At 45.5% G+C, this 23,196-nt stretch overlaps 1 protein-coding gene across 5 annotated transcripts in view; it reads left to right on the plus strand.

Moving 5' to 3' along the window:
• FBLN2 (fibulin 2) overlaps nt 1–22,922 on the plus strand; it is a 92,574-nt gene extending 69,652 nt beyond the window's left edge. For all 5 annotated transcript variants that reach the window (XM_053989560.1, XM_053989557.1, XM_053989559.1 and 2 more), the window contains exons 7-17: nt 559–675; nt 1,106–1,207; nt 8,002–8,136; nt 9,230–9,367; nt 9,675–9,818; nt 13,779–13,907; nt 14,570–14,695; nt 15,305–15,421; nt 16,405–16,533; nt 18,702–18,825; nt 20,949–22,922. In XM_053989560.1, coding sequence (XP_053845535.1) covers nt 559–675; nt 1,106–1,207; nt 8,002–8,136; nt 9,230–9,367; nt 9,675–9,818; nt 13,779–13,907; nt 14,570–14,695; nt 15,305–15,421; nt 16,405–16,533; nt 18,702–18,825; nt 20,949–21,306 — 1,619 coding nt within the window. In that variant the 3' untranslated portion in view covers nt 21,307–22,922. The remainder of the gene's footprint in view (nt 1–558; nt 676–1,105; nt 1,208–8,001; nt 8,137–9,229; nt 9,368–9,674; nt 9,819–13,778; nt 13,908–14,569; nt 14,696–15,304; nt 15,422–16,404; nt 16,534–18,701; nt 18,826–20,948) is intronic.
• Nucleotides 22,923–23,196: the final 274 nt, after the last annotated feature.

The raw sequence follows: 23,196 nt of genomic DNA on the forward strand, positions 1-23,196 counted from the left end.
GACCCTTGAACTCAGTGGGGACAGGACCATCCCTCTTAAAGGACAATTTAGCCCTGTGGATTTAAGCGTCTGTTTTGATGATACTGATGCTCTTATTCATGTAACAGAGCTCTTTTTTTTTTTTTTTGTGATACCTTTAACATTAGTGTCTGTTGAAAATATTAGTGGCAGCCAAGTGGAAAACGTGACAGCAGCTGTCATGTACAAAAGTAATTTCAAAGTACTCTGTGCTTATAAAGGTGTTTGTTGTTTGTCTGTGTTGAAATAGGATGGACAGGATAAGGTCAAAGGCTTGTTTTTTTCCATCAAATACCAAATGAAAGACAGCCACTGTATTTAAAATACAGCAAATGTTTAAAAAAACGAAATTAGCACTTTGTAGTTTATTCAGATATTGCAGTACTTTACAGAAGTTATTGTCAGTCAGGCACTCTGATCTGTGTCCGTGATATTTGTTTTCTCCTCTAAACCATGATGGAGTGGGATGAATGGGATCATCCCTTGCTGTGGGGCTTCTGGTAGGGGTGGTGCTGTCCCTGATCCTCCCTTGCCTTGCAGATCCTGACAGAGGACAGATGACCAGGCTGGAAGCCGAAGCCACCATCCCTCCAGTAGCTTCTCCCTCCCAGCCCATCCTCGTGGTGTCCTTGCAGGAAGAGCAGGACAAGTGCAAAGGTACGTTGGAGGTGTCAGCTGCAGAGGAATGTTTAGAGACAGAGTAAAACTCCACTCATCCCTTCTCCAGTCTGGTTTCAGTGCACAGCTTTAATCTGTTACCATGGCACAAGGCTGAGGAATTGTCAGGGGAAACCCGAGGGAGAAATCTGAGGCTGCTCTGCTTTTAGGGTTATTCCCCACCTGCTCCTCAGGCTGGGGTGGCAGTGCAGCAGTGCAGGGTGATGTGAGCAGTGCAGGTAGGAGGGGCCAGGTGTGTCTGTGTGCAGCAGGAGGGTTGGAAGCAGTGCTTAGGGCTGCCTGGACAGGTTGGTTCCAGGCTGATTCCCCTTGCCTGAGCAGGGATTGTGCCTGGCTGGTCTGGCACTGTGGAACTGCAGCTGATCTGTGCTGGGGGTCCTGATGTGCTGTGCAATTTTGTGTTGTGCAGATAACGGCCCCTGCAAGCACCTGTGCAACATCGTGGAAGGAGATGCTGTGTGTTCCTGCATGGCTGGGTACACACTCATGGCTGATGGGGTTTCCTGTGAAGGTGAGTGCTTTGGGCTTCCCACAGAGACATGGTTCAATGGTCATGTACCTCACACCCCTGTGTGTTCCTCATTTTCAGAATTGGGAATTGCAGTGCCATCAGAGAGACCATTTGGCAGAAGGAATCCCAGTTCTGCCTCACAGATACCTCCTGAAGCACAGCGTGGCTGTTACTTGGCGAGGTGGAGGCAAGCCTGGGCTGCTGCTTTTTCCCTCTGACATTGCAGGCTTTTTTTCAGCCCTTCTGGTTTCTCTTCCCGCTGAGGTTCCTTGCCAGGCTCTGTGTGCACAGCTGTGGACACGCAGAACTCTGGCTGGGAACAGAAGCAGCAAGCAGGACACGGGCACCTTTGCTGTCCTGGGCACCTTCAGGGCACAGCTCTGCCCTGGCATCTGCTCTGTTTGCTTTTAGCTCGTCTTGCCTTGGAAACCTGAACTCAGGGAGGCTTCACAGCTGAGGCAGGATGTGCCATGGGAACTGGGCCAGCTCCAGGTGTTCACTTGCTGCTGGAGCTCTGGCCTGCCCAGCGATGAGCAGTGAATTCCAAAGCTGCATCCTCACCACTCACATTACAGAAATTTTAAATGGACATTCTTGAGTAGTGACAAGGGATATGTTTGCCCACGGAGGGCTTTGGGGTCAGAAGCCATGCCCTGTGACATACCTTAATTATAAATCTCTAAGTGAGGGAGCAATAACAGGGAAATGCAAGCAGGAGCTCCCAGTGCTCAGAATTCCTCAGAAATTATCCACATCACTATTAATCTTAGATCTTATTGAATAACAAATCATTTTCATGAAATTCCAGGCAGTCTGTGAAGAAAATGGGATTTTAATATCACCAGATGAAATATTCACAATAAGCACTGCTTACTCAAGTGTGGCGGGAGCTAATTTGATTAATTATTGTCAGCATCAAAAGGGGCATTTCAAGGCAATCTTTTTCCTACAGGAAATTAAAAAAATTATATTTGTCAGTGGAAGCAGTGAGTTTAAACATTGGCAAGGGACATTTATAATCTCGGTTGAAGTCAGGATCTGATGGTGAGGGTGGTGGTGCACTGGAACAGGTTTCTTTCAAGGAGTGTGCACTGTCTCTGTGTGAATGCCTGCCTGTTTTTAATGATATTTCTTTCTGGAATGACAAAAGTACAGAGTGTGAGCAAGGACTGAATGATCTCCGAGGGTTTATTCCAGCCCTATTTTCAGTGTAACATTGCATGTATTGCGGCCTGGTGCTGATGTGGGAGCTCCAGCACACTTCATCTCAGCATTCCCAGCATGAGAGAAATGTTGTTTCATTTCAGGAGCTGTTCTAATGGAGTTCTGTTTTTCCCTTTTGGCTGCCCCTTGCTGCTGTAGATTTGGATGAGTGCCTCACAGGTGCTCAGGCTTGTTCCAGCGGACAATTATGTGAGAACACACTGGGATCATTCTCCTGTGTCAGCCACAGTGGGATGTGTGCAGAGGGCTTTATTCTCAACAGGCATAGGAAATGTGTTGGTAAGACGAGAAACACACGCCGCTCCCCTCAGCATCACAGCTCTCCATGCTCTGCAGCACCTCCCCACCATCCGTGCTCCAGGCCCCTGGTCATCCCTGCCTCCGACATCTCAGAGCCACTCGGCACAAATACGTGTGCACCATTTGCTCAGCCCTTCACCTCATGAGCTGTGTGCTGTTTGGTTTGTCCCCAGCCATCTCAGGGTGCAGATAACCCTGAGCAGGAGCCCCAAGCCCACAGGTGTGGTGAGCACAGCAGCTCTGGTGGCTGCAGACTGATCCCAGGGATCAGAGCAGCTGATCTCTCTGCACAGTTCAATACTGCCAAGTTCTAGACACCACCAAACAATAAAACTTCAGAAATACAGCTCAAGAATCCGTGTGAGTCCGGCACTGGAAAAGATCCAAACCAAAGGGAGGGCATTTTAAAATTCACATGAGTCCTTTGTTGATTCTGGCATAAATTTCTTTGTGTAAAAGTCAAGGATGCATCATAATTCTGCTGGATCATCCCTGCTGTTTGACTTCATGTAAGAAACTGATCAATTTTTACAAGTGTATTTATGAGGATTTAGTTTGCTTCCAGCAGCCAGGACCTCAGCTTATGTGAAATAGTTTCTTTTTTGGGTACTTTTCTAAAGGTTGTGTTAGGAGGCAGCAGCAGCGTTGCCTGGAAAAATGGAGCACCTGGAGACCTCCAGTCATCCATGAAAGCATCAGTGCCCGTGACTGTAACGTCCTGTGTGAATGCAGTGCTCTCTTCCACCCTGTCCTCCTCCCTTTGTTTATAACACTGTTTTTCTGACCACCACAGCTTCAGTTTTGTTCCTGTCTTTAAAGCTCTAAGATCCTATTTGGTTAATAAGCAGCGTGTGGCATTTGGGCATGAACAGGAAAACTTCTGGAGTGTCAGAGTCCAGAGAAGAACTGTGATTTACCACCCTTTGGGTGTTCCTTAAATTTGACACTGGATTTTTATTTTTAGTTGTTATTATTATTGATTTTGAAATCAGAGGTACTGGTAAGAATGGGAAACGAATGAAATTATTTGGTTTAAATGAAATGGCTTAGAGAGAAGCACTGGAAGGAAGGAGGCCTTTATGTGACAGCTCAGCCTCAGCTGAAGCGGTTGCTGGAGGTGCCCACACTCCTGCCTGGGAGCCTGGCAGCTCCAGGAATGGACCCCTCCTCCAGCTCTGCTCCTGACTCTTGCCACTGAACCCCCTGATGTTTTCCCTGGACTGTGCAGGAAGGATGGATCTGTCCTTTTTCACCTCTTCCAGGAGTGTTCTGAAACCAAGCCAGTGCCTGTGTGTCTGCAGCTTTGGCGGGAGCAGGTGCCAAGTGCTTCCTTTGACTCACGTTCTCCCTCTGTCCCTTGACATTAGAACAGTTTTATTATGGCTGATACCAGATAAACCTCAGGCACTGCTCATGAAAGCAAAGACACAACTCCCATTTGTGAAGCCCTTCTCCCTCCCTGAACACCAGACTTCTGTGTTCCTCTAATGCAGGGCAGTTTTTACAGGTATCCCTTTAAATAACCTAAAAAACTTGGGAAATGTTCTTCCTTTTTTTTGTGTGCTCCCTTCTCCCATCCAGCTCTGCTCCGTGTGTGGTGCCACCAGAACATTTGCCGTGTTTAACATTTTTTCCTACTTTTGTAGTCCAAGGGGAAAGCCACAGGAATACACTGTGGTTTGTGTTTTGCTCTCTGCCTCGTTCTCCTGGGGTATCCTTTTCCAGCCTAACAGTTTCTGTCCTCCACCTTGAGCTATCCAAACACCAGGAGAAAACCTTTGGTAATCAGCTTGCAAATTCTTGTTGGTTTAGCAGTGTTCCTCTTTTCATGTTTTAGGGACAGGAGGAACAATCTTTGCACAGCCACAAAGCAGCTGATAATCTTTGATCTGTGGAGTTTCCTTTGGTCAGAGGTGGGACATTATAACTCCAGGTGCATTCAGGAGCAGACACCCAGGATTCCCAAAAGCCAGCCATGCACAGAGTCCCCAGCTGTTTAAACAGCTCTCACACAGCCCCTCTGTGAGTCTTTGGGAGCAGACACCGAAATGCCTTTGGGCTGGAAGCTCCATGTTCTCCAGAGATAAGGAGCCAGGCTGCGTGTTGCTTTTCTGGTGACTTTCAGGCAAAGTCATTCCCACCACGCACTGCACACTGACAGCTCTGCTCCTGTCTTTGCTACTCCTACCTCAGTTCCCTCCTGACAGGGAGCAGGACATGGTCTCTTTATTCCTGGACCCACAGGGTGGGTGGTTGCAAAATAACAAAGTGCCTGCATTGCACAGATGTGTCCCATAAAACAGAGCTGAGGTGATTTGAAGAGGAAAAAATAATGAGAAACTGCAGATGCAGCACAAGAAAAGTCTGCATTTCACTTTTTTAATGGAAGGTGCTTCAAAATGAGTTTTTGATGACAAAGTGCATCTTGAAATAAATGGCAGTAGGTAAAATGTTGATGGCAGAAATGCCAGCTCTTGGGTGCAGCAGATGTGCTCAGGGATCATGTGTGTTGCTGTTTTCAGCCACAGTTCTGCGGAAAAAAAAAGAGTTATTACATGATTACATTTCATTCTGTTTTCTGACATAAAGTGAGGAATGTTGCTGCCACACACACAGACTGAGTAAATTCCTCAAAAATTAACTGTGTGACTTGTTTTCAGTATAGTACTGAGTTATTTTTCCTCTTTTCCCTGTTTTTTAAAGAAAATATCATCTTACCCTCCTTCACAGCCTTAATTGGGTTGGATGAATACCACAGCTGGTCTAGAATTGGAATTAACTGTGTTTGAGACTGAAAACATAACTCCTGTTATTCCTAGTGCTCTGTCAAGCATCTTACTGATTTGTGGAGTTGGCTTCCAGGACTGGAGGGAGACAGGTCATGGGCACTCTGGATTCTAGGGTAAATTTAGGAATTCGTTTAGAAAAATGAATAAAACTCAGCATGTTTGCATGATAAACTGACCAGGGGACTGTGGTGGGCTGGCAGCTGGCCTGATGGCACAGCCAGAGTTTCCTGCCCTGGCTCTGGACACGCAGAGCAGAGCTTTGCTTGGCCATGGCTCAGGGTTTAAGCCTTGCAGCTCAGCTCACAGTCAGCCTGTAGAGCTTGTCAGTGTCTCATGGACACAAAACTTCCATTGAAAGCAAGAATTCTGCATTGTAATCTGCCAGTTTCCATAATTTTAATTTTCTCAAATGTCTTCCAGCCAGTTCTGCATATTTTTTCAAGCACTCAAGAGTTTTGAAAATTGAATCAAAAATATAGACAAAACATGAAATCATAATAGATTTTTTTCCCTCTGTGAAATCACCACCTTTTTTTAATGCCTGTTACTTAATATTCCACCTGCTGATCAAATGGAATTTCTCCTACCCTCTTTGGTTCATATGTCAGACAAACATACTTTCTCATTTGACATCATGTTGGACTGACTCAAGCTCATGAGCTGCAGTGTGATGCTGTCAGTTTGTTTATGTGAGAGCTGTTTTGTAGTTTGCAAGAACAGATACTCTCAGATCTGTGGTACTGCCAGCAGAAAGTCTTGCAGTGCTTTAGGTGCTGTTAAGTGGCCATCCATTGCTGGTTTTCTCTAAAATAAATTTAAAAAAAAATCAAAGTCATTAAAGAACTAAGTCTAAGTAGGTGAGAGAGATCTACCACAGCACCTTGTATTCATCTCCCTGCATGTGAGGGGGGTTTTGCTACCCCCACAAGATCACTTGTGAAAATACTCTACTTCACTTGTGATAATACTAATTAATAGAAACTGGGAAAGTGCACAGGCATTAGGGAAACATAACCCTGTAGGAACTTTGGGGCAGGCAAGAACCTGCCCCTCAGTGGAGGATCTCAAACTTTGTGTGGGACAGGTAGAAAGAGATCCAGGTGATGGCCAGGACCTTGCTGTGGATTAACCAACTGCTTTAGAAAGTAAGCCCAGAGCATGTGGAGAGTGGCAATGGCAAACAGAGAGAAGAAAAAAAAAAAACAAACAAACAAAAAAAAAAAAAAAAACAGGAAAATAGGAGTAAGTGAGAAGTGGAATGCAACCAAGCTAATGCAGGTCTTGCAAAACTCAGTGCACATCACCAGTTTTCTGAACCCACCAGGAACTGAAGAGTTTTGGTGCTTCTCCTCATTTCTTTGCTAGAAAACCAGCTGTCACATTTTTAAATACAAAAATCTTTTCAAATGGCTTTTCCTGTTCTCATGCTCCACAGGGGAAGTCATATATCTGATGTACTTATCTGAGAAGGAGGTTCTACAGCCAAAATGAAAATCTGATTTAAACAATACTTGCTTTATTGTGTAGTATGAAAACGGCTTAACGCACAGAGCAGCCAGAGGACTGGTAATGGTTCTGGTCACATTTGGCTTTTGTTAGCTCTAGCAATTCTTAGCTTTATATAGAACTGGGAATGTGTGAGGTTTTGTGGAGGTTGGCAAGGAAATTTTTCTTCCCAGTCTTTTGTTGCTTCTCAGTATTTGCTCATCATGCTATTCCAGCTTTCATTATTAACATAAGCAAAACCTGAATTTTAGATTATTTCATCCAAGCCTATCAAAACGTGTAATTTTAAAGGTGTTTCATATTCCTTCCCTAATTGTCCCATGCTCTGCAATCTTGTGTTCAAGTGATTTCTTAAAAAGGACTTTTTCACTACTGCACTTGCTGAAATCAAATGTCTTTAAAGCTCTAAATACAAATTTACAAACTTGATAGAGCTGTCTCCATGATTTCCTGCATATCCAGTCCCAGTGATGTATTCCTTAGGGAATAGGTGCCAGCATGATCCAGCTCGGCAGGCAGTCTCAGCTCCCATCCCTGGGGCAGTGCCACCCCAGCAGCCCCTGGCAGCCTGGCCTGTGGCAGCAGGGCTGCTCAGTGGCCTGAGCTGTGGAGGTCTGGTGAGGAGCAATGGGCATTAATCCCTTTCTCATTCCCTTGTACAGGAGTTCCCATCCCTTCACCACCTCATCAATCCTTTGCCTTTGCTCAGTTCTGTCCATCCCTGCCCCCAGTGCCTGCACCATCCCCTTGGTGTTTGGGAAGAGGGGAGGAGGAGGAAATCCCCCTGTGATTTGTGTCTCTTCAGTCACTCTGTGCTAACTAAAGACCCTCGACTAAAAACATCTTCCATCAGAGCACTGTAACAAAGCCTGTGTTGAGTGCCCTTCATTTGAGCTTTCTGCTCCTTCCAGAAGAGCAGGAGGAGGGAGATGCCTTGGCACCCTGTGGCACTGATTGGTTCCCTCTTTCTCACAGACATCAACGAATGTGTGACAGAGAGACACACCTGCCAGAGGAGAGAGCACTGTGTCAACACCATGGGTTCCTTCCGCTGCCTGCAGGAGCTGAGCTGCCAGCCTGGCCACGAGCTGAAGGACGGCGAGTGTGTGGGTAAGGAAAGTGTGCTCAGCTCTCACACAGAGGGAAGGGAAGGGATTGCAGAGCATTCTGGTGTTGCTGCTCTGTGATACCAGCGCTGCAGTTCATCATGGAAGTGTTGGGCTTTGCAGGCTCCTCCTGCACATTCACTCATTTGAAATGGTTTCCAGGGATAACTATAAATTACTTACAACATGGATGAAACCTTCTGAATTAGGATTTGACATCTCCCTGATGGAGAAATCCCCCTTAGCTCCTCTGCCTGGCTCAGCTGATGCGGTTTGCTGGCGATTCCAGCAAAAATTCCCAGCCTGAATGATCACAGGGCTGACAGCCCTGTCCTTCCTGTGTTCAGAATCCTTGTCAGCAGTTACTTACATTTTACATTTACATGTAACCATTTGGAATGGGTTAAGAAGTTATTCTTCATCCTCCCTGTCCGTGTCTAACAAAGAAGGGAACATCAGTGCTCACAGCAGCAGAGGAATGTGCAAAGACACACGTGCCCTGCTTTCAGGGCAAAACTCACTGTTATTTGCACCTACAAGTTTTATAGTGTCCTGACAGCTGCAATAAGAGATGCCTAAGGAAAGAGCTAAGCTTTTGACATAGAACATAAAGTTATAAAATAGAAATTATCAGAAATCTCCCTTTATAAACAGCTGTCATAAATAAAGCTTGGTTTACTTGAAGAGGCTGTTTTGTGAATGTCTTGTTCTGTTGTCTGATTCTAGAGTATTTCTAACCTTTATTATTAATCTAATTTACTTTCTAGTCTTGAAATTAGATTATAGAGGATTATAATATTTACAAACTGTTTTACAGTAGCCTGTAAAAAAACTGCAGATATTTTGGTATTTTGTGGGTTGCAAGAGATGCTGTGAATGGGGCAGTAGGGACCTGAATCAAATTTGCTGCAGAACCTGACAAATCCTGAAGTGACATCCAGAAGCACACACACTTAACCCTCAGATTTCCCATTGGTAACACGTGTCTGTTGAAATAATACCTGCTAATTTCCTTTCTGGAGGTTAGCTGGCCATGAAGGCCACTAAAAGGTAGAGCTGAACTCAACCCCCGTGTGGTGTTTTGATGTGCTGAACAGATATCGATGAGTGCGAGAGAGGAACTCACAGCTGCAAGGTGAACTTTGTTTGTCAGAACACAGAGGGCTCCTTCTACTGCGAGTCAAAGCAGCGCTGCATGGATGGGTTCCTGCAAGACCCTGAGGGCAACTGTGTGGGTGAGTGTGAGCAGCAGAGTCTGTGCCCTGTGCTGCAGCTCCTGGGCCTCTCAGGAGCTGTGCATTGACCCCTTGGATATGGAGTTTTCTGCAAACCCTGCTGTGAGCTTAATGTCAATGCTGCTGTCCATTTAAAAATGCAAATACTTGCATGTTGAATTTAGAACTATCCCCACAGCAGACCTGCATCAGCTTTATCTTTGTAGCACAAGAAATTGAAGTGAAGAAAAAAAAGTGACAGTTGGAAGAAAGCAGACCAGAAGGGTTAAATAGCATCTCTCACCGCTCTATTCATGTTCTTCACCAGATATCAATGAATGCACGTCTCTCCCTGAGCCCTGTAAGCCAGGATTCAACTGCATCAACACCGTGGGGTCCTACACGTGCCAGAGGAACATGCTGAGCTGCAGCAGAGGGTACCACTCCAACGAGGAGGGCACGCGCTGCGTCGGTGAGGGCACCCTGGGGCTGGGTGGGGGCTCTCCCAGGGGAAAAATCTATTTCACTTCTAAAGAGATGTTTGGAGTTACTTCCAGATTCCTAAATGTGTTTGAGGAATGGGAATTTGCTGTCCCTACAGCTCTGGGATTTGTTTGTGCTGCAGGATCCTGATGTCTCATTGCTCCATGGAGTTTCTCTTGGTATGCTCAGCAACTGGTTTTAGCTGCAGATGGGATTCACTGGCTTCCACTCTGGAGAGAGTGGGTTTTAGTTACTTTTTAAACTCATCCTGTCAGTCAAGACCACAATACCTCGGTGGTTTTTGTAGTACCTCCCTGAAAGTGAAGTGATCTGCAGCAAATGGGGAATGCTGGGTTTGGGGGCTCACAAGAGTAGCACCAAGTGGATGTTCTTTGTAGGGATGTTCTGTTCATGGTCTTCCCCTTACATCCACTTGTGAGGGTGTTTAGGTTAGATTCTCACTGTGTGAAAAGAATTTTGAGGAGAATGAGTATATGAAATATTCATATAGGCTGGCATGCAGCTTGATCCTGATTTGTATTTGTTCCAGTGTATTTAGGGAGTTACTGACTCAGAATAGCAGATTTCAGTGCTTGTTAGCATTTGTTTGTAAATGAGCACATGAGGCACCAAGGGCTGGGAAGCTCAGTCCCTGGTGCCCAAGGCAAGGTTGGCTGGGTGTTCTCCAATTCCTCGTGTTCCAAGTTGCATAAGATAGGAAATCCTAAAATGACAGTGGGGGAAAGAAAAAAAATAAATGACAAAGCAGCAGTTTGCTTAGTGGTGATACCCCAGTGATTTTTACCTACCTTCCCTTGGAATAAAGAAAGGATGACAGATTAATAAAATGTGCTTTGGTACAGATAGATCCCATTTCCACAGATATTTCTGCATTGACCTTTTTGCTCTTCATTATCCTTCACGTCCCATCATGGTTTTACCCCCTGGACTATCCAGACCATGCGTGGCCAGTGGAAAGGTGGAGAAGATTTGGAAGTAGCAGATTTGGAAGGAACCGTTCATGTGTGCAACTGAGGAAATTGAGAAGCTTCCAAATACTGTGTTTTGTAAGTTCAGGGCAAAGCAGTGCTCCTTTGTTGTCCTGTTACAGCCTGGGATATTTCAGTTCTTAAAAAAGAACCTCCGAAAGTCCTGTCCCTCTCAGTTCTGTGCAGACACAGTTCTGCAGCTGCTTTTGATCAGTCCTTTCTCAGCCAGGCCACCTGGGCTGGGTGTGGTTGCACCACCTGGTGTGTGGTTACCCTGATGTTGTTTTTAGGGGGACCACCATGCCAGAGTCTCCCTGAATCCCACAAGGCAGCAGTCAGCCCTGAGCAGCACAGCCATCCTGGCTGCAGCCTTTGCCCTGCATGCCCTGCAAATGAGGGGAGGGGTGCAGTCCCCATCCCTCATGTGCCCAAAAAACATGTGGATGTGGCACTTGGGGACCTGGATTAGTGGTAAACATGGTGGGGCTGGATCAACTGTTTGACTTGGTGATCTTGGAGGCCTTTTCCAGCCTTAATGATTCTGTGATTCTGTAATAGCTGGGGCAAGTTATGTTCCTAAATTTCAAATTGATGGTACAGAAAGAATCCAGCTTTTCTTCCCAGCATTTCCTAAAAAAAAAGTGACTGTGTGTAAATCCAGGAGAGAGGAGGAAATTGCCATTAATCCTCCAGCATCTCTGCTCTAGAATACAGTGAGATAACACAATGCACTGTGATTCCTGATGGCCTTCAGTCTCTGCTTTACAGTACTCACAAGGCTCTTCAGGAGCAGGCGTAAGGAGGCTTCTCTTGCTTGATTTAGGAAAAACATAAATTATGTCAATTGGTGATTTCTCTGTCTTTCCTCTGTGCGCTCTGTCCCTACTGCTGGTCTGTGTTGTTTGGTATTTTTTGAATGGCTTTTTTTAAGTAGGTAGAGAGCACAGAGAAGAAAGAAGAAAAGCATATGCTCCTAATTTCCTCTCTCTGTGATAAAGACTAGTGTCTGTGAGGCATTACAATAGCTAATTAGATCCCTGAATCAGATTTATTCATTTCACAGTAGTAAAAACATCATCTGCACGTGTTTCTTCAGCAGAACAACTCTTGGAGGGTCATCTCCTCTGTTTAGAGAATTCATCTGTCTTTAAATTGTTCAGATATTCTGATTTAGCAGATGAGTTATTAAAACCTGCCTCTTAGATTTAGCTGGAAACTGCTGTAAGTGTGAAATATGGCAGAGTTCTGATGGTGTAATGCCCTAGAACTAATTAAAGTCTGAATGCAATGGAATACAGAATTTTGGACAAACTAGCAAAATTGTTGCACACACTAATTCATTACAAATAAAGCTGCTACTTTACAAATTGTTATCTGCCTTAGAGACTTCCTTGTTTTTTGCTGCTACCTCTGATTAAAAGAAAATGAGGACTCTGTTCCAGCAGAAATCTCAGTTCCTGTCAGGAGTTCCTGCATGGTGAGGGGCATTCCCTGCCACCCCTGACCCCGGTGCCAGCAGGGACTGTGTGGGTGTTGCCTCTTCAAGGCTGTTGTTTGATGGAGAACTGCCCAGGAGCCCTCTGAAATGATACAGTGCTCAAATTTATGACTTCAAATAGGGCAGTATGGTGAATTTTCAGCCTTAGAGATCCATCCTGATGATTATTACATATGGGCTTAGAAGCTCTGTGTGAGCTCCTCGCTTGGCTCAGCCGGGAGGAGCTGGCTAATAAATGAGAAATGGGAACGGTGGAAACGGAGAAATGGGAATGGCCCAGAAGATACAAACTGTAATAACCAAAATAACAAAACGTGGCACAGGGTACAGAGGCTAGATTCCAAAGACCTCTGGGTGGGGCAGGTATAGGGGCACAAGGTCCAGTCACAAAGGTGAACTCGGAACATGACCTTATATGAACTAAGCATGGAGCCAGCTGGAAACAAGAACTGGAAACTTGACCAAAGAGAGGACAGTGCTATTAGCATGCTACTAATTCCCATGACCCCAGTCTTCCCACCGTGGCCTGGTCAGGTGCTCCCCCACTCAGTACCCTGCCTGCCATGGTTTGTGGCCAAAGCCCTCTGCAAATGCCTCTGAAGCAGGAGTCCCAGTTGGACGAGATTCCATAATTACATGATATGGGTTGTAAAAGTAGTTGAAGATGTGAACAATAGGAAAAAAGCAGGATCTGTTTGCTTAGGAAGTGGCAGAGCTTGGAATACTTGAAGAAATGCACAATTGTGAGCATTAATCAGACTTTTTGATGCTTCTTGTCGCAGATGGTAAGAGGGATTTGTTAGATGCTGATGAGCTATTTAGTCATGTTGCAAGTCTTGTAAATCAGCCTGTATTGAAAACTCTCATCTTCCTCCAAGGATGTTTGAATGAGATTGGAAATTATGTGTGTGAGTGGAGAAGCACATAATTTGTTGGTATTGGATTTTGGATGAGAGGCCGTGGGGAATATCAAAATGAGAGCTGATGGAGAAAAGAAAAAAATCAACATTGGGAAAGAGCAAAAGGTAGACAGCAGGAGCAGACTGAGAGGGCAGGTGGAGATGAAAATAGCAGTTGCTTTAATTGAAAGGATGAGCAGAATTTCTGGCTGGTTCATGTTTTGCTTTAAATGGTTTGGTGTGACTCACAGAATGGCAGAACATCAGAATGGGGAGTTTAAATGTCATGGTTTGATCAGAATCGAAGTGTGTTTACTCTGAAATGCAGAATACACTGGGAGAGCCCCATTGCAAGTCCAGTTGCCATTTTCACTTTGAAGGTAAGGCTCTGCTTTTCCCAAGTTTGACTCAACTGCCTCTGAGAAGAGCACAGAGGGAGAAGCTGGTGTTATTTCTCCTGTCCAGTTTCTAATCCTACTTTTAAATGGACCTTCTTGTGTCTCTTTATAAACACTGATTTTAAGCAAACTGTACTGATGCTGATGCCATGTCTGGCTCTGCAGATGTGGACGAGTGCCAGACTGGGGTGCACCGGTGTGGAGAGGGGCAGCTGTGCCACAACCTGCCTGGGGGCTATCGCTGTGACTGCAAGATGGGCTATCAGTACGACGCCTTCAGCCGCAGCTGCATCGGTACGTGGGGCACGGGAGGGGCTGGCAGCTCACCCTGACTGAGCCCTGGGCTCCGAGGCAGTGCTCAGCACCACTGCAGTCCAAGTTGTGCAGTGCTTAGCACCACTGCAGCCTGAGTTGTGCAGTGCTCAGCACCGCTGCAGTCCGAGTTGTGCAGTGCTTAGCACCACTGCAGCCTGAGTTGTGCAGTGCTCAGCACCGCTGCAGTCCGAGTTGTGCAGTGCTTAGCACCACTGCAGCCTGAGTTGTGCAGTGCAGTGCCTCAGAAGAGGGTGGCATCACCTCCAGAGCTGGGCTGTGCAGCACATCCAGGGCTCTGTCACTCCAGGCTGGGATCTGGGACCAGGCGCCCTTGGCTTGCCTTAAATGCAGGTTATCACTTAAACCACCTGCAGAGTGCTTCCCCTGTGGGTTATGCTTCTGCTGCTGTGGGAATTTGTCTGTCTGAAGGTTCCACCATTGCCCTTCCAAGAGCCATGACACACACTTTGTCTTTGGTCCCTCCCGTGCAGCAATTAGAGCTCGGAGTCACACAGCCTCAAACCCGAGGTTGCAGCATTTCATGCTCTGCAAATCAATCTCTGACACTTTAAAAAATACCCTCCTGCACCCTGCTTGCTCATGTCCCTAGCTGATTGTGCATTTGCTTGTTGTGCTGGCAGACATAAATGAGTGCTGGAACTACCCCGGGCGCCTGTGCCAGCACACGTGCGAGAACACCCCCGGCTCCTACCACTGCACCTGCTCCTCCGGCTTCCGCCTCTCCTACGACGGCAAGCACTGCGAAGGTACCAGGCTTCTCCTCCATGAGGAAGGAACTGCTGTGGGAATTAGGAAACTTAGGAGAAGGCTTTGAGGTGAAATATAAAGGCAGTAACCTTTGTGTGCTCAAATTTGCAGGCAGTCAAACACTGGAATTGTCGGATGAGCATCAACAAGTTTCTCCTCTCTTCCTTTCCCCATGTACTCTTTGCTTTCCTTTCAGATGACAGGAGAACAGAACAAAGTTAAAACAGGAAACCATTCAAATTTTGATAAAGATGAAACTTGGTAGTGACAGAACTTAAAAAAACGAGTTTGAATTGAATGGAAAATTTTTGAGTTCTTCATGATTTTTTTCAGGCAACAATTACATATCTTAGTGAACTGAAACCTATGAAGTCTGAAACATGTCTCTGTGAGTGTGTTTCCATTGGCATATGGAGAAATGAAATTCAGGTGCAACAGACATGCTCCGGCTTCTTGGCATTCTGCCTAGGGAGCAGAAAAAATAGGGACAAATTAGTCCTTCCTTAGTCACTGTGACTGGAAGATAAAGGTTCTCAGGGGCAGGAAGGGGTGGAAGACACTGTTCTGAAGCACTGTGGCCATCTCTGTGGGTTTGTTTTTGGATGCAGATGTGAACGAATGTGATAACAATCCCTGCAGCCAGGAGTGTGCCAATGTTTATGGTTCCTACCAGTGCTACTGCAGGCAAGGCTTCCAGCTGGCAGAAGATGGACATTCCTGTAAAGGTAAGGTCAGGCTGCCTCACCAGGTCAGGGGTGTGTGTTTATTCTCTGGAGCAGGAAGAGCTCTCTGAGCCTCAGCAGCCCCTGGTGCTGCAGGTGATGCGTGAGGATGGTTGTGAGCTACAGCTGCCACAGAGGCTGCAAAAGGTTACTCTGCTACTGCACAGTGCAGTTCAGTGGGTGGAGCACACCTGTGGGACTGCACAGCCAGGGAGGTTGTTGCAATGGCTTCATGGGGCCAGAGGTTACGACTGAAGAAATCAGGTGGGAAGATACTCCTGTATTGCATCAATGAACACCTGCACTGCTGAGTGAAGGTTTGCTCTGGCTGCTGCTCGTGGTGAATGAGGAGCAGAGAGATCAGAATGAAGAAAGGAAGGGTTTTACCTCTTTAGCTGAAGTTACCAGCACTGACACACTGGAGAGTCTCTGCTTAAGGAATAGTGAAGAAGCCAACATCCTTCCTAGCACAGGGAAGCCTGTGCTAGAAATCCTAGAAAAATTAATTGCTGAAAGGGTAGTGAGGCCCTGGTGCAGGTTGCCCAGAGAGATTTCCCATCCCTGGACTGTTCAAAGCCAGGTTCAGCCTGGTCTTGTGGAAGGTGTCCCTGCTCATGGCAGGGGGTGGAATGAGCTTTAAGCTCCCTTCCAGCCTAAAACCAGTCTGTGATTCTATTAATCTCTCAATTACAGAAGCACCAGAGAGAGAGAGTGCTTCAAATTCAGACATGCCCCACCTTCATTATTCCTTCCCATGAGTGTGTGCTACTTGCAGCCAGTATTTCTGGGAGCAGGCTGGTGTTCAGCATTTCAGAAAGCACCAGAGCAATGCCAGAGCTCCATGGTTGTGCTCACGTTTAGCAATATGTTATAAATAAATGTGTCAGCTGAGAGTTTCCTGGTGTCCTGCCTTTGCAGATCTGTGTTTGTTTTGTTTTGTTTTGTTTGTTTTGTTTGCTGGGGGTGTGACTGTGTTCTTTGCACAGATATTGACGAGTGCACGCAGAGCGCCGGCATCCTCTGCACCTTCCGCTGTGTCAACGTCCCTGGCAGCTACCAGTGCGCCTGTCCTGAGCAGGGCTACACCATGGCAGCCAACGGCAGGACCTGCAGAGGTAACAGCAGCTCAGGATTAGATCATTCACACCCTTGGAAAGAGCTCAGCCATTCAGTTGCTCATTCAAGTCTCCATATTTTGTATCAGTCACTGTTCAGCAGTCAGTCTTCGACAAAGCTGCCAAATATCTGCTAAGTCAGTTTTCCTGTGCTAGAAGAAAGTGCTACGGCAACTCAGCTGTCAGTGTGAGCTAATTGCTTCAATGAATTCCCAAGGAGCCCACTTCATCCTTCAAACTGAGGCACTTGCTGACTCATGTGAGCTGTGTGTGCACCTTGGCACAGCACTCGATGGTTCGGGGTTTTAGAGGTGCCAGATGTAGAAATCTGTGGCTTCTTTATGAGTTACAGTTTTCTCCTCCAGAAAACTGGGAGATTAAATGCTGGTGCTGTAACTGGGACTTGGCCATCCAGCAGTGTCACCTAAGCTTAATCATGCTGGCATTAATAAATGTTGGTGAAATGACAAATACCCTCCTGTCACACACCCCTTTTCCTCAGAATTGTGGAGATGTCTTCTGGTGGTTTTCATCTGGTGTGCAGCTGTATGGTTCTGAGCTGAATCCCCCTTTCCAAAGGATGCACTGCCTGTGTAACCTGATGGAGGATCTGATTACCTTTAGTCCTCTGCACATTCCTGCACAGTCCTTAAACCAACTGCCAGGCATTTCCTGCCCTGGATCTTTCAGGAACCCTTCATGTAATGAAGGATTTGGTTATGTATCTCCTGTGCTTGAATTCTGAGTGCTAATGGCAGTGAATTTTCTCTGTGTAAATCCTGAGCAACATGAGCATACTTAACCCTGACTGTGGAACAGTGAAGCAGATGAAATGACAATTAAAATCCTTTAGAAACATTTAAAAATATTTTCACATGTGTTTTTAAGTATGATTGCAGTAATATCCACATGCACTTAAATTCTTATGTAAAGTTCATCTTTAGAAAACTGCAGCTCCTCTGGATACATCCCCTTTTTTGGAGCTCTGCAGGTCTGTAGGTATAAGTCTGGGCAGATACCAAGGTGTGTCTGAAAATGTGGTCTAAGGAAGGCTGGGTGGGTGTTGGCTTCTCTGTGCAGGGAGTTTATGTTGGTTTCCCCCAGCTAAAGATCTGGCTCCAGTTGCTCATCATCTGACCAGTTCTGAAGAGTTACTGGTGGAATGTTCCTTGTACCCTATTTCAAAAGATGAGATGTATCTCATGGGGTAGTGGCTCAACATATGGATCTTTTTTGCAGAAACTGCCTGTGGTATTTTGCAGCGCAGCCAAAGGGGTGCAGGGAGTGCTTTCATGACAATGATTGCAATATGGAAGAAATTTTCTTTTCACCTACGGGCACTGCTGAGAACTAGCAAGGGATTTACTTGACTTTGATTCTCTGCTATTTCCTATTGGATACTTTTCTTTGCAAGACTTTTAAACCAGCCAGTTCAGTGTGTGAGATCAGTTCTCATCCCAGGGGAATGGCGGGAGTGGAAGGCTATGATTTCCCTATAAGAGTCTCTGCTCTGTGACAATTGGCAGAGCTGCAGGGCCCTACACAGTCCACATGCCTTGTCTGTTAGAATTTATTTCATTTTAAAACCTCTGTGCATTGTCTAGACGTTTGGGAGTACACAATGTGACTGTGAGGGCTCTACCAATGCTTCCTGCTCAGGCTGGATCCCTCTCACTGCATCTAGTTTGCAGCATTGTCAGGCCCATGGCTTGGGCTTGTGAGTATGTGCTGTTTAGGTAACCATGTTGTTCTCTGGGCCATAAAGTGTCTTTGAGCTTTAAGTGCTCTTTATTGTCTTCTGTAATTACATCTTATTATGGTGAGATACTTGTATTTGGGTTTTCTAAACTGTGTGCCTTGTTCTGAAGGGTTGTTCTAAGTTCCCATGTTCCGCATCTCCTGGATCCTGTAGGACAGCAGTGACCACTTTGCATTTGCTTGCTTTAATTCCAGATTTATTTTAGTTGCTCTGCTTTAATCCAGAACTACTTTCATGCACAGATGCATTCTTTTGGCACAGCCCAGCTTTCTCCAGTCTCAAAAAGTCAGTGAGAAGGTCCTGTAGGCTTTTAGCATGGCTTAATTATATCCTGGTGGGGTTTGTTCATTCCTGAAAAATACTAGGAATTAATTCTTACTTTTGCACATCTTTTTCTTGTGTTTCTTAGATATTGATGAGTGTGCAATAGGAACCCACAACTGTTCAGCTGCAGAGACTTGCTACAACATCCAGGGCAGCTTCCGCTGCTTGTCCTTTGAGTGCCCTTCCAACTACAGGAAGGTGTCTGACATGTGAGTATGGCCTTGGGGCAGCACTAGCGCCAGCCCAGTGCCTCTGGTGCTATGTGGTGTTTAGTTTGTGGGTGGGTGTGGGTGCTCACAGCTCTGAGAAGCTGCTTTGGCACCTGGTGCTCATAGACCTTCCCTGTGCAGAGTTTCTGTCTGGTTATCCTTCGTTCTCCTAAGCCTTAGAGCCTCTGTTTGCCCTCCAGCTGCTGCTGGAACAGCAGAGATCAGAGCCTGCAGCTCTCCTTGCAGCTCTAAAATGCCTCTGTTTATAATTAAGTTTTAAAGTACGATCTTCTGTGCTGTTTGAATCAGAGCAGGAACAGCCAGGCTGCTCAGTGCTCCACTTCGACAGCAAGTTTGGGGTTCCCTGTTTAATATTCGGATTGCAGGTCCTCAGGGGGTGTTGAAGGGGAGCAGGATACTGAGCTTGCCAGGCCACAGGATTCTGGGAATGGCACATCCCCAGCTCCTCAGCAGCTGTTGCTCAGGAGCCCCAAAATCTCCCTACCCATTTCCTGCCTTGGTGGCTGCCAGTGCTTTGGGAACCCATATGTAGTTGCTTATGTCTTAAAACATACTTTTCCTGCCTTACAGAACTGAGCAGCTTTGCCAGTTGAGGAGTTTGTTTTCCACTCCCATGTTTTAGGTACCATTTCAAGGGGTCTTCTTGTTATTTTCTTGGAGCAGTGCCCCAGCCCTGCCAGTGATGAGCCCCCGGCTCCCCTTCCTGGCTCTGTGCCATTCCGCCTGGCTCTGGCTGATCCTGTGGAGCTTCCCCACGCTCTCCTCAGGCTGTGATCTGTGCCTCTGGCTGTGCTGCTCTCACAGTTACCACACCCAGATGTGTCTGTGGGCACTGGCAGGGCAGAACAAGCAGCTGCTGATCACACACTGAGGTTTGGGACTGCTGTTGTCCTGATGAGACTACCTAAAAACAGAGGCCAGACAAAATTGAGAGAATAAAAAGCTGTTATATTTATTGAAGGGCCTTCAGGTACAGAAAAAGCCCCCCAGGGCCTATACACAAAATGGACACAGGTCATGGGTGTGACTCTGCGGGCTCCACACTGGGCAACTCCCTGAGGGCTCCCTTGGCAGGGGGAAACCCTCCTGAAGCAGTTCTATGTCAGGAAAAGCAGACGAACAGGACTTCTTCAGTCTTCAGGTTCTTTATTGTTATCTTATCATGACTTCAGCACACTGTCTGCACCAGACTCTGCATACAGGAAAACAGCACAAAAACGGCTAACAATCTCTTGTTACAAGGCCTTTTAAGTCTAATCAAAAACTAAGCTACCCAATTAAGAAGTGACACCTAAATTATTTCCCTTTCTAACCCGATATCTGACCCCTAAAGACCCGCAATGTGGATTTTTCTACCCAATTACAAGATATCACCTAAACCCAAGAAGAAAGAGGAAGAAGAAGAAAGGAACTCAAGACAACACCCTATATCCTCCATCTTGAACCCATCTGTTCAAGATGGATGCTAAAGATGGATACCCATCTGTTCAAGATGGATATAAAAATCCTAAAACCTAAATTTCTCACCAGTGTGACATACTGCACTACTCTCTACAATCTCTACAATCTATTTCACACTTTTGTGGTTTCTGGTTTACCTTGAGGTTTTGGAAGTTTTCTCCATGAATGAGGGTCAAAGTCAGTGCTCCCCTGGGGGTCAGGACACCCCAGAGCAGACAGAGAAATATTCTCAGTGCCCTGGGTTTCCACACATGGGCTTTTTACTTTTATAAGTTTGGTCCATTTGTATACTGAGGGTTAATCTTCCAGTTACAGCTTCAGGTAATGAAGTCATTTACTCCAAGTTTGCTCCCCCCAAAACTCACTTTTGTTTCCATTTCTCAGGACCCAAGGCAGTGAAGTGTTCTTGATTCCCAGGCTTGGAGAGGAATTGTTGTGTCTGACCAAAATGGGAAAGCTGTAGCTGACACTGTATGGAGTTTAGAGTTCTACACTAAGGAATTGCAGGATTACAAATACATGAAAAAACTAAAAGCTAAAATCCTAAGGCATCAGTCCAATCCTTTGCAATGCCCCGAGGTTTTTATGTTTTTCCCTGCTGTTCCCTGGCCACTGAAGGTGCCTCTCTCCTCTTTCCCCAGGAGGTGTGAGCGCATCAGCTGCTTCAACTACCTGGAGTGCCAGAACACGCCAGTGCGCATCACCTACTACCAGCTCAACTTCCAGACCAACATTGTGGTGCCAGCCCACATCTTCCGCATTGGGCCCTCGCCCGCCTACGCCGGGGACAACATCGTCCTCACCATCACCAAGGGCAACGAGGAGGGCTTCTTCAGCACCCGCAGGCTCAACTCCTACACGGGCATCGTGTACCTGCAGCGCCAGGTCAAGGAGCCCAAAGACTTCCTGTTGGATGTGGAAATGAAACTCTGGAGGCAGGGAACCTACACCACTTTTCTTGCCAAAATCTACATTTTCATCACAGCTCATGCCTACTGAAGCCTGTGCTGACATTGGATTTTATTGGTGCTATGCTCTTTAACTGTTCTACCAAAGTTTAATACCGTTGAACTGGCATTTCATGTATCTAGCCTTTATATTCTTTTTCTTTCGTTGCTTTAAACTTTCTTATTGGTTGTGTAAATTAAGTTAATTTTTATCTTTTTATGTTCTGTTTTCTTATGCGATTCTGTACATCATCATCTGCCAGCAAACAAAGGAAGGGTTAGAAAGGCAGTACGGGCCTTGTGATAAATGCTAGAACCTTTTCTTAGCAATTATTTTTAGGTGTAGTCACTTCTGCAGGGTATTGCACTAGAGAGGGAAGGTGTTCATGTGGGAGTATTGGGAAAAAAAACATGGAATGATTTCTCTTTCTGACACAAAGTTCTGGTTTGGCTGGGCCAGAGGCCTCACTGGGGTGTCTCTGCTGAGGTGCTGAGTCCAAGGCCATCTGTGGACACTGATGGGGTCCCCACCTCCTGCTCCCAGGTTATTTTCCTCCTTCCAACTTTCATAATATGTTGCCTTAAAATATATATAAATAAAAGGAAACTCCACCAGTGAAAAAGCCTATGGATGAGTCTTGCTTTAGTAGGAGTGCTCATGTGCTGAATATTTGCAAGACCAAGGCCTTACCAGAATGTTACGCTTTAAGGTAAAAGCTCACATTGCCATTTTTAGTAGTTGTTTTTAAAGGTGTTGGTGTTCCTCTGTTCCTCACTCTATAATGTGTAAGTGTAGATTTGAAGCTTTGTAATTCTTAAAGGAATGTCCAAATGGAAATAATGAGATAATAATTATTGCTTCTTATTTTAAAGCTTGGCCATGTCCCTGAACAATAACTTGCAGTTTTAAGTAGACAAAAAGGGGAGTTGCTTCTCTGCTTCAGGAAAATGCCTCCAGTGGTGTTGCCAAGTGATGCAGAGAAAACTGCCACTGAAATTGGTGGGCTGTATTTTGCCATTTATAAAAGAGCACGACCAAAGTTTTGAGCTTGATTTCCTCTGGTTTTTCAGGGAACTGGATGAAGCCCAAAGTTGGAGGCCGGACCTGGCAAAGCATAATATAATTGAAGTATTTATTAGAATTTAGAAATGAATATCAGAACTTCTTTTTGGCTGTTTTCTTTCTTTTTTTTTTCCTTCCCCAAAAAGCTCCAGTGTTGCAATGTTCTGATCTTCCTTTGTTTCAGCTGTAATTATTCTGCAAAATGTTTTAAAGGAAAAACATAGCTACAAGATATGGGTGTTTATTTCTCTGCAGTTTAATAATCCTAAAATCCCAGGTTGGATGGGACCTCAAAGATCCAACCTTTCTTGAGAAAACAATAACCTGTTCTTTTCTACAGTCGATCTTATTTTGGTCGATGTGTACACATAAAGAAATGGAGAAATTAAATCTAACATGCTTTTTGTGCCATATTCAACAGTTTTATTACGTTGTAAAATTTGCATCTAAAAATCTTGTAAGCATCACCTATATGGTGAGAGGTATTCACTATATTCCTAGGCCAGTGTCTGCTACTTCAAGTCACTCCTTTAATTTGGATGTCCTTAAAATAAAGGGCAAATCTTTCTGTATCTGAGATAATAAAATCCCATTAGCAGAGAAAATTTATTTGTGTTCTCCAGCTGTAAAACAAGGACTATCTGTGAGCTTGCATACATCAAACTTCTCTTTGGTTTTTTTCTATAAAAACCATTTAGTAAAAGATCTCCTTCCATCCATCTTTTGTTTTCCATAGTTAGCAGTTCTGTAAGCATGTAACAGGGAAGTGCCAGCTGAAAAACACATGCTTGTGCAATTTGTCATTCCAGTTAATTCCTGTTTTACAACTCCAGGCCTTCCAGATCCATCCTGCCCACGATCAGGAGTGACACATTTCTC

The sequence above is a fragment of the Vidua macroura genome, chromosome 13, assembly GCF_024509145.1.
Source record: "Vidua macroura isolate BioBank_ID:100142 chromosome 13, ASM2450914v1, whole genome shotgun sequence".
NCBI lineage: Eukaryota > Metazoa > Chordata > Aves > Passeriformes > Viduidae > Vidua > Vidua macroura.